Source organism: Pelobates fuscus, chromosome 5 (assembly GCF_036172605.1).
Source record: "Pelobates fuscus isolate aPelFus1 chromosome 5, aPelFus1.pri, whole genome shotgun sequence".
In the NCBI taxonomy this organism is placed as follows: Eukaryota; Metazoa; Chordata; class Amphibia; order Anura; family Pelobatidae; genus Pelobates; species Pelobates fuscus.
The window spans coordinates 261551462-261563118 of record NC_086321.1 but is presented as its reverse complement, the minus strand read 5'-3'; the positions used below and the strand labels follow the sequence as shown (position 1 = coordinate 261563118).

Here is an 11657-nt window from a genome sequence, read left to right as displayed (position 1 = left end):
TCCTGAAAAAAACAATATATAATTTGTATAGGAACAGTAAATGAGAGAGCGGAAAATTACAGCTAAACACAAACACCACAAAAGTGTAGAAAGAGGCCTGGTCGCAAATGTACAACATCGCAAAAACAGTCCAGTCCTTAAGGGGTTAAACACCCAAGAAAACTGTTAACTGGTAAGGGGACTCGCGCCCTCAGTGGCACAGATACGCATACCAGCTACCCTCCCAACCTGATCAGTCTTAAATTGACAAATAGTTAAATCCATGAAATGCAAGAACGAGTGGATATGAATACCTGTATGAGCTGCAATAGACTTCAAACGCGAGGTGCCACAAATGTTCCGAGAAAGAGATTCCAGTCCCGGAACCGCACCCATTGAAAACAAGAAAGAGGATTTGACAGGCCCTAACCCCTTTGTTAAGTTCCCAGCATTGCAGGACTAAATGCTGAAGCAAAGTCCAACACAGGAGGCACATGCGATGTGAGCCGATTAATAACGTTATCTCTATGGAAAACCACCCTGAATTTGTGCAGCTACTCAGCAGTAGAGACATTTCAATTGTTACTTTGTTTGTAATCATTATTAACAAAATAAAAAAAACCTGCAATAAAAAGTAAATGGGTGGAAACTATTCTAAATCGAAGCATACTGTCTGAATTGGATTTTCCCTTACTCTCTCAACTTTTATTTAAAAACAGATACTTAACTGCTGGGCATAATCAAAAGGTTGGAGTTATTTTACATTTGTGCTGAGCCTGCCAGCATGGTATCTCACAATGTTCCATTAAAAGGGATTCTAAACGGATTTGCTTTCTCTTGTTTCCTGAGCCCTACGTACTTGCATTGACCTAAGTAGACGTGCACCAGCTGGCCTTGTCCATCACTCCAGCCAAGTCACAAAATTCCTGAATATACTTAGATCCGGCAGGGCCTGCTACACAGACACTAGTTAGTTTGCAGGACGTTTGGAACAAACCATGGCTTAAAATGAAACAGTCTTGGGATTTGACTCACTTTCAATAAAGAAGTCATCTTTTGGGAAATTAACCATGAAAGATTTTCCATACATTCCACTTCTCACTATCTTCATTTTGGCTGTCCTGGGCTTGGCTGACAGACTCCCAAAAGGTTTGTTTGAGCTACCTCATCTTGTTACTTGGTCACAGATATGCATTTTAGCAGGGATGAAAGAAGGGTTGAATATTTAATGGGTTCGCTACGCCCAGGAAGTTATTTTATTCATCGGCTTGCATATATCGATGAAGAGTTAAGTGGTTAACTACAAAAATGTATTAATTATTTTCCTTTAAGTATATATATATATATATATATATATATATATATATATATATATATATATATAGATATATTTGTTTTAGTAATTGCTCTTAGATGTAAATAGACATATATATGCACTCTGGTTTGCACATTGCATTTCTTATTATTATAATTGCAATAAAATCAAAATGATGATATGCATGCACATGAAATTGACCAGGTTTACTGCAGTATGTCTTGTAAACATGGGTTACATATTTACTGTGTGCGTTTAAGGAAAATGTAAGATGTAATTTAATAGTTTTATATTTAAAATAAAAATCATAAACAGCTAAAATTACTGTAAATCACCTTTTAAGTTAGGCATAAAGGGGTTACATTCATTGAATTTGGTTTACAAAATTAGTTACTGGTAAAAGTAAAAACTGATATAAAAGTTACTTAATTTAATCATATACTGTGTAATACTGTACTAAAGGAGAATGTGAAAGTATAAAATGTATACTGTGAAAAAATAGTCAAGTGATTGTGCAATTTCTATTTACAAGAACCTGTGTTTCACAATGTGTTCATGCTAAAGGGAGATGTACTAAGGTGTGATTCACTAAGAAGAATCCATTTGTGTTTGGGAAACCAATGTTGCTTATCTGGTATTCTGTTGGCTCTACGTGTAAACTATATAAAGTAATTTTCTTTTTAATACATATGTTATATATGAACCAGGGGTCGTATCATACAGAGTGGTTGTACACATGCTGGAACTGTGATAATATAATTACTAATAATTATACCTCTAACTGTCTATCTGGAGTAATAGTTCTTTCTTAATGTATATGATTTTGTTTGTTATAAATAAATATTTTAATACCGACATTATGTAAATATATCTGTTTTGTTTTACCAGCATATTTGCAAATTTACATCTTGCCAAAATGCTCATAGGTTCATAGAAAAAAATAATGACATTTATTTCAACTACACTCAGCTTGTGTCCTTATCTAACAATAAATATAATGTGGGATAGACGTCATACATCCGAAGTGGTGATTTTACAAATTATGCTATATAAATGTAAAATATGATAAATCATGATATGAATAGAATGAAATCTACCTCTCACCATATCCTTGTATTATATCAATAAATATATTGATTGTTGATAGATTACAAATATCTGTCTGTCTCTCTCTCTCATCTTATCTATTATCTGTCTGACTTTCTGTTTGCCTTGTGTATATTTTATTAGTCTATGAATCTATTGATATTAGAACTATATATTGTGAAGTAAACAAGCAATTTACAAAATTCATGAGATTCAAATTAGAAGTAAATTTAATGGTTGTCTCGCCATGTGTGTTTTACTCACGCCATATGCCTGGGTTTCTCCTCAAGTTAAATAGTCTTGCAGAATGTATTTACCAGGGTTATTTACTTAAGTGAGAATTTAAAATGAATTCAAAGTGAAATTCAAATTTATAAAATAAAAAAATCTCAAAACCAATCAGGAAAAATTCAGCTTCAGCAATTCAGCCTAAAACAAGTCGTTGAGGAGCCAACTCGTAAAGAGGCCATACTAGATTTAGTGTTAACAAATGGAGATTTGGTATCAGATATTACTGTAGGTGAAAGTTTAGGATCCAGTGATCATCAGTCAGTGTGGTTTAATATAAGAACAGTGACTGAGTCACACCACACAAAAACAAAAGTTTTAGACTTTAGAAAAACAGACTTTTCCAAAATTAGAATATGTGTAAAGGAGTCATTATCAGACTGGAGCAATTTAAATGGAGTCCAAAAGAAATGGGATTATTTAAAAGTTGCACTACTGAAGGCAACAGAAAATTGCATTAGGCTTGTCAGTAAAAGCAAAAAATTCAAGAAACCACTGTGGTACTCCACAGATGTGGCCAAAATAGTAAAAAACAAAAAGTTAGCATTTAGTAATTATAAAAAAACCAGAGTGAGGAAGACAGAATGACCTATAACAGGGGTAGGCAACCTTCGGCTCTACAGATGTTTTGGACTACATCTCCCATAATGCTTTTACAGCCATATTGCTGGCAAAGCATCAAGGGAGATGTAGTCCACAACATCTGTAGAGCCGAAGGTTGCCTACCCCTGACCTATAAGATTAGGCAGAAAGAGGCTAAGCAAGTTATAAGAGCTTCCAAATCACACACAGAAGAGAAAATAGCACAGTCAGTAAAAAAGGGGGACAAAACCTTTTTTAGATACATAAATGAGAAAAGAAAAGTAAAACAAGGATTAGTTAGATTAAAAACAAAAGAAGGAAGGTATGTAGATGAGGATAAAGGTCTAGCTGACTGCCTCAATGAATATTTTTGTTCGGTATTTACAGATGAAAATGAAGGAAAGGGACCTCAGTTAAGAAAAAGGATAAATGAGTCATTTATTACACGTGAGTTTACAGAGGAAGAGGTTCTATTTCAACTGTCAAAAGTAAAGACAAATAAGTCAATGGGACCTGATGGAATACACCCAAAGCTATTAAAAGAGCTTAGTGGTGTACTAGCAAAACCATTAACAGATTTATTTAACCAATCATTGATAACAGGAGTAGTCCCAGAAGATTGGAAGTTAGCGAATGTTGTGCCCATTCACAAGAAAGGTAATAGGGAGGAGTCGGGCAACTATAGGCCAGTAAGCCTAACTTCAGTAGTGGGGAAAGTGATGGAAACCATGTTAAAGGATAGGATTGTTGAACATCTAAAAACACATGGATTTCAAGATCAGAGACAACATGGGTTTACTTCAGGGAGATCATGCCAAACTAATCTTATTGATTTTTTTGATTGGGTAACTAAAATTATAGATCAGGGTGGTGCAGTAGACATTGCTTACCTCGATTTCAGTAAGGCTTTTGACACTGTTGCACATAGAAGGCTTATCAACAAACTACAATCTTTGAGTTTGGATTCCAATATTGTTGAATGGGTAAGGCAGTGGCTGAGTGACAGGCAACAGAGGGTTGTAGTCAATGGAGTATATTCGAAGCTTGGGCTTGTCACCAGTGGGGTACCTCAGGGATCTGTACTTGGACCCATTCTCTTTAATATTTTTATTAGTGATATTGCAGAAGGTCTTGATGGTAAGGTGTGTCTTTTTGCGGATGATACTAAGATATGTAACAGGGTTGATGTTCCAGGAGGGATAAGCCAAATGGAAAATGATTTAGGTAAACTAGAAAAATGGTCAGAGTTGTGGCAACTGACATTTAATGTGGATAAGTGCAAGATAATGCATCTTGGACGTAAAAACCCAAGGGCAGAGTACAGAATATTTGATAGAGTCCTAACCTCAACATCTGAGGAAAGGGATTTAGGGGTGATTATTTCTGATGACTTAAAGGTAGGCAGACAATGTAATAGAGCAGCAGGAAATGCTAGCAGAATGCTTGGTTGTATAGGGAGAGGTATTAGCAGTAGAAAGAGGGAAGTGCTCATGCCATTGTACAGAACACTGGTGAGACCTCACTTGGAGTACTGTACACAGTACTGGAGACCCTATCTTCAGAAGGATATTGATACCTTAGAGAGAGTTCAAAGAAGGGCTACTAAACTGGTTTATGGATTGCAGGATAAAACTTACCAGGAAAGGTTAAAGGATCTTAACATGTATAGCATGGAGGAAAGACGAGACAGGGGGGATATGATAGAAACATTTAAATACATAAAGGGAATCAACACAGTAAAGGAGGAGACTATATTTAAAAGAAGAAAAACTACCACAACAAGAGGACATAGTCTTAAATTAGAGGGACAAAGGTTTAAAAATAATATCAGGAAGTATTACTTTACTGAGAGGGTAGTGGATGCATGGAATAGCCTTCCAGCTGAAGTGGTAGAGGTTAACACAGTAAAGGAGTTTAAGCATGCGTGGGATAGGCATAAGGCTATCCTAACTATAAGATAAGGCCAGGGACTAATGAAAGTATTTAGAAAACTGGGCAGACTAGATGGGCCGAATGGTTCTTATCTGCCATCACATTCTATGTTTCTATGTTTCTATGTTAAAGTTGAAATTCACATTGAATTCACTTAAAATTGTCACTTTAGTAAGCCTTGGAAATTGGGGATTTATCAAGAGACAATATTGGGCCTTCAACACAGAAAACCCAGGCCATGATAGCAAACTGTAATTGTAATCACATTAACCCCTTAACAACGTTATGGTGTCTTATGCCATCCTACAAAAGAAGATCTTTAGCGCAGTTAGGTCGGCACAGCAAGCGCTAAAGACCGGGCACTCCAGGCAGGCGGCATACTCACCTTCCTCGACAGATCCAACTGCCTGACAAGCGACACAGTCCCCCTGCAGCAAATCCCGCCCATCAGCCTCATGGGATCGCGATGACACTGATCACATGACTCGGATTGGCCAGATTACAACATTGCCTGAGTTGTCAGGCAGATACATATATACACTTGGAATACAAGCACTCCACAGGATTTTTATATATATATATGTTTGCGCTTAGAAGCACCCGGGTATTATTATTATTATTATTATAGATTGTATTGGATGTTATGGTGAGTGCTAGAACATGTGCTAGAATCGGACATGTGTAAATATATATATATGTATACACACTTAAAAGTATATATATGTAGAAAGGGAGGTTCTCCTGAAAGCTTCCACAGCTACAATCCTTACTTATACAGTATATAAAGTTTCATTCTATGTCTAAATTTATGTATTATTTTTACATATTTATGTGATTTTATTAATTATTTATTGAGGGACCTAGCTGACAATCCAGAAAAAAGTCAGGAGAATTTAATTTGCAAGCCCTATATTTGACCAAAACCCCATAAAACATGAACATGGGGGGTACTGTTGTACTTGTGAGACATCGTTAAACACAAAAAGAAATGTTTCAGAGCAGTAAAACATATATTGATGATGATTTCATCAGTAAAACTGCAGTTTTTGAGTGCAAAATACAAAAAAACTAATTTGAGTGCTAATTTTGGTCAGGATTTGTGGCTACTGAGAAAGACTGGACATACCCCATTTTGAGTAGCCTGAGCTGTCATTTTTTGCAAATGGTATTCCATTATTGGGGTAATTTTCATTCCTGGGCTGCCATACGGTCTTCAAGAGAAAATAGGGCCAGCAAAAAAATCTGGCAAATTTCAATGTGTAAAAACTGAAATAGGCAAGCAATTAAATTATGGTCGAACAAACATATAGCTCAAATTCTAGGTTTTGTTTTAATTTTGGTCAGAACTTATACAATTGCCTCTTCCTTAAGGGATTAAGGGGTTAAACAAATACATAGGTTATATTTATAATTGTTAGATTTTGTTATATAGAAATGTTTGGCAAGGAAATTACTTGTTTTGGTTTTTCTAATTATAAGATATTCTAAAATTTTAAATGTGTAAAAACTTTTCTGTATCGAGGTGATAGTGAAAGGCTTTTAGAAATGCTCATTCATAAATACACTTAAGATTTGTATAGTTAAAAATTGCAATTGATCCAAATTTGGGACGATCGGTTAACCAGTTGAATTCCTGAAATCTGAGCTGAAATGTAGTTGAATCACAAAACAATCGGAATGCATACCGGCTGAGCCTGTTAGTTTCGATTCGTGATTCAGAATTTCGCTCTGTGACAAATAGAATTTATTGATGGGATAAAAAGATAATTCGTGGCTGGGGTACAGTAAATATTGATAGAAAGAAACAAAGAAAAAGCAATAAAAAAAATATCTATATTTATATATTATTGATTTAAGAAATCTATCATTTATAGATATATAAGTATAGATTTTTTTCACCACCCCTCCTCTTTCCCTTTTACAGGTTACGGTACTTTTATCAACTTGATATGTAAACCAAATGATGAGAATATGCTTATACTGTACCACACCTGTACTTTAAAATATATGCTTAGATATATATTATGTATACATTTTGCAGTACACAAATTGGGCCATTTTTGCTCCTTTTCTTATTAGCTTTCTTAACATGTATAGCTTGGAGGTAAAGACGAGACAGGGGGGATATGATAGAAACATTTAAATACATAAAGGGAATCAACACAGAAAAGTAGGAGACTATTTTTAAAAGAAGAAAAACTACCACAACAAGAGGACATAGTCTTAAATTAGAGGGACAAAGGTTTAAAAATAATATCAGGAAGTATTACTTTACTGAGAGGGTAGTGGATGCATGGAATAGCCTTCTAGCTGAAGTGGTAGAGGTTAACACAGTGAGGAAGTTTACGCATGCATGGGATAGGCATTAGGCTATCCTAGATTTAAGATAAAGCCAGGGACTAATTAAAGTAAAGTATTTAGAAAATTGGGCAGACTAGATGGGCCAAATGGTTCTTATCTGCCATCACATTCTATAACTGAACAGCCATTTGGCTGAAATTCACCGTCCTGATTTTATTACATATTTTAAGTAAACCTTTGTCTACAAAGCTGCAAGTTCATCTTCGTGCAAGTATCAATTTTATTTACTGGTGAAATTGCAAGCAAATGTTTTATTAAAATATGTAACTATTAGAAAATCCCCTGTTTCTCTTTGAAACTGCTGGTTTATGTAAATGGATGGACTGATCTGACTCCCATATACCCTTTGATTTCCAGCACCAGGTACAAGTTACAGAAAATAATTTTGGCATAGAATGTTCTTCAAGTGAGTTGAACAACTATCACATAGAATGCAATGAACTACCGGCCAAAGAGAACTCTGGCAGGAAGTGGAAGGGTTACAGGGGTAGTAAAGGGCATAACCCTAAATATAAAGAGAGAACAGAGAAAGTAATGAGGAGAGCTCCTCGTGCAACCGGGATACTTTCTCTGAACTATCACATAGAAACATAGAAATTGCGATGAGAATGGTAATTATTAGAAAGGGTAAGCAAATTATGATCAGAAAATAGATACTTTTTCCTCCAGAAATCATAGGCAAGTCAAGCCTCGTATATCTCTATACCCATTGCTAATTTTTACTGGCCAGCTGCTACTTGTTGAAGTACCTGTCACTGCTTTTAGCAGTTTGCTGCTGTTTAACCCCTTAAGGACGCTGGACGGTTCAGGACCGTCATCGGCATTTTTCACTTGCCGACCGACGACGGTCCTGAACCGTCCTAAATTTAAAATGTACTTACCCGATCGCCGTCGTTCCCCCGGCGGCGATCGGCGGTGCTCCCGGTGTGGGGAGACTGCCTGCAGCCCAGACAGTCTCCCCATGGCGGATTAGGACCCCTGTGGCCATGTGATCGCCCAACAGGGCGACCACATGGTCACAATAGGTGTCCTAGTCTCTGCCTGTAGGGGGACTGTCTGTGCTGACAGGCAGTCTCCCTGCAACTGTAAAATCAAAAAAAAAATTAAAGTTATAGTTAAAAAAAAAAAAAATTATTATAATATATGTGTATATATATGATATATAGACATATATTATACCTATATAATATATGTCTATATATCATATATATAATGTCATGCTAAGTGTATTTTTATATTAATATGTACATATATTAATATAAAAATACACTTATAATTTACACACGTATATATATAATATATATAATAACTATATATATTGTATATATATATATTATTATAAAATACGAATAATAAATAATTTAAATTAAATTAAAAAAATTAAAAATAATAATAAAAATTTTAAAAAAATTATATATCTATACGAAATTTTATTCTAACTGTATTTTGATATTAATATATATATATTTATATCAAAATACACTTAGAATGAAATTGTATATATATCTATGTATATATAAATAAATAAAAAGAATGCGAACTATTCATATGTCCATATACAAAATTACATAAATAATTATATAAATATACACGTAGACTTCAAATATATAAATATGCATATATATTTAAATTCTACGTGCGTATTTATGTAATATTTTTACATAATTAAGTTATTTTATTGATTGCAATTTAAGGGACCTGCCTGCCAACCCAGGCCGAGAGTACAGAGAATTTAATTTGCTATCAATGTATTTTACCCTGTAACGTTCTACGACACCCTAAAACCTGTACATGGGGGGTACTGTTTTACTCGGGAGACTTCGCTGAACACAAATATTAGTGATTCAAAACAGTAAAACATATCAAAGCGATGATATTGTCAGTGAAAGTGACTTTTTTTGCATTTTTCACACACAAACAGCACTTTTACTGATGATATAATTGTTGTGATACATTTTCCAGTTTTGAAACACTAATATTTGTGTTCAGCAAAGTCTCCTGAGTAGAACAGGACCCCCCATGTACAGGTTTTATAGCGTTTTTGAAAGTTACAGGGTCAAATATATGGGTCAAATATTTTTACATTGAAAATGGCCAGGTTGGTTACGTTGCCTTTGAGAGCGTATGGTAGCCCAGGAATGAGAATTACCCCCATGATGGCATACCATTTGCAAAAGAAGACACCCCATTTGCAATACCTTGGGTTATGTCCAGTCTTTTTTAGTAACCACTTAGTCACAAACACTGGCCAAAATTAGCGTTCAATTTAGTTTTTTACTTTTTTCACACATAAACAAATATGAACGCTAACTTTGGCCATTGTTTGCGACTAAGTGGCTACTAAAAAAGTCTGGACATACCCCATATTGAATACCCTGGGTTGTCTACTTTAAAAAAAATATGTACATGTGGGGTGTTATTCAGCGATTTATGACAGATAATAGTGTTACAATGTCACTATTGATACATTTTAAAAATGTATGTTTTGAAACCGCAATATCCTACTTGTACTTATAGCCCTATAACATGCAAAAAAATAGCAAAAAGCATGTAAACACTGTGTATTTTTAAACTCAGGACAAAATTTTGAATCTATTTAGCAGTTTTTTTCATTCGCTTTTGTAGATGAATAAAAGATTTTTCACATAAAAGTAAAAAAACATGTATTTTTTTCAATTTTTCATCATATTTTTTCATTTTTTAAAAATTAAATTACATGAGATTATATAAATAATGGTATGTAAAGAAAGCCCCTTTTGTCCTGAAAAAAACAATATATAATTTGTATGGGAACAGTAAATGAGAGAGCGGAAAATTACAGCTAAACACAAACACCACAAAAGTGTCAAAAAGATGCCTGGTCGCAAATGTACAACATCGCAAAAACAGTCCGGTCCTTAAGGGGTTAATATCTGCAAATTTGAGATATAGTGACAGGGATTTACTAGCAGCGGCAGTTGAAAAGTCAGTCACTTCCAGCCCTTACTATTCTCAATGGGTAGAACTTTAGCGATAATTTCAACCCTGTCGCAACTTTTTCCGGCTGCCGCTAAGCCTCCACATTGGCTAAATGTGTAATCTTGCTATTGGTAATGATTGTGAATGTCAGAATTTCCTTTGAGCATATGGACAGTCTGGTGTTTCTAATTTTGTTGCTACTTTTATGCTTTAAACCAGGAAAAGTATTATGCTGGAAAAGGATATTTACGCTATTATATTTGAGACTGCTAGTTAGACTATTAAATCTCAAAGATCTTTTAAAAAAATACATGCATAAAACTTTTTCTTTCTTAAGCTGATTTTTAAGTGAAAAATAAATAAGGAGAACTCTGAGAACGGAAAAAAGCTTAGAGAAACTCGATAGCTTGCCCTTCGGTACATTCCCGCTCAGGTAGTTTTTGCTCACTTGTGCCATTACAGAGAGAACATATCTGAAGCATATCAGACTGGTCCCACCCGTACGGGCAGTCCAGATCTGAAATGCCAGCAAGCTCCCTCTGCACGAGAGATACAGCAACCCCAACTATCGTTTCGGCCTTCTTTAAAGTGATGTGTAGCTGATAACCCTCTAGACACAGTGAGCACGGGGTCCACCTTTGGATTACCCTTTAAACTTGGGGTGAGCCAAGTTAATGCATTAAAGCAAAAAAGAATGAATGAGAACTCTGAGAATGGACAAAAGTTTAGAGAGACTTGATAGCTTGCCCTTCGGTACATCCCAACTGAGGTCTTCAAATAGTTTTTGCTCACTTGTGCTATTACAAAGAGAACATATCTGAAGCATATGGGACTGGTCCCACCTGTACGGGCAGTCTAGATCTGACATGCCAGCAAATTTCCTCTGCACGAGAGATACAGCAACCCCAGACGATTGTTTTGGCCTTCTTTTGATTTTTAAGTGCAGTAGTAAAACAAGATGATAGTGTGCTGCATCCTACAATTTCAGACATTTAATTTCAACTGTGCAACTTGATGATGTGGCAATTGCGTATATACTCGACATTGAATGGCATAACATAACTGGAACATCAACAAAGTCTGAGAAGTTACATCAGCAATTCATCAAAATGTATACATTTAGTTTCATTTTTTTTTAATGACACCTACGGGGTCA

The 11657-nt window shown here is 35.2% G+C and overlaps 1 protein-coding gene across 1 annotated transcript in view; it reads left to right on the top strand.

Moving 5' to 3' along the window:
• The first annotated feature begins 952 nt into the window (after positions 1 to 952).
• Positions 953 to 11657, top strand: part of MUSK (muscle associated receptor tyrosine kinase) — a 200114-nt gene continuing 189409 nt past the window's right edge. The window contains exon 1 of the mRNA XM_063455267.1: positions 953 to 1128. Within this exon, the coding sequence (XP_063311337.1) occupies positions 1050 to 1128 (79 nt within the window). The 5' untranslated portion in view covers positions 953 to 1049. The remainder of the gene's footprint in view (positions 1129 to 11657) is intronic.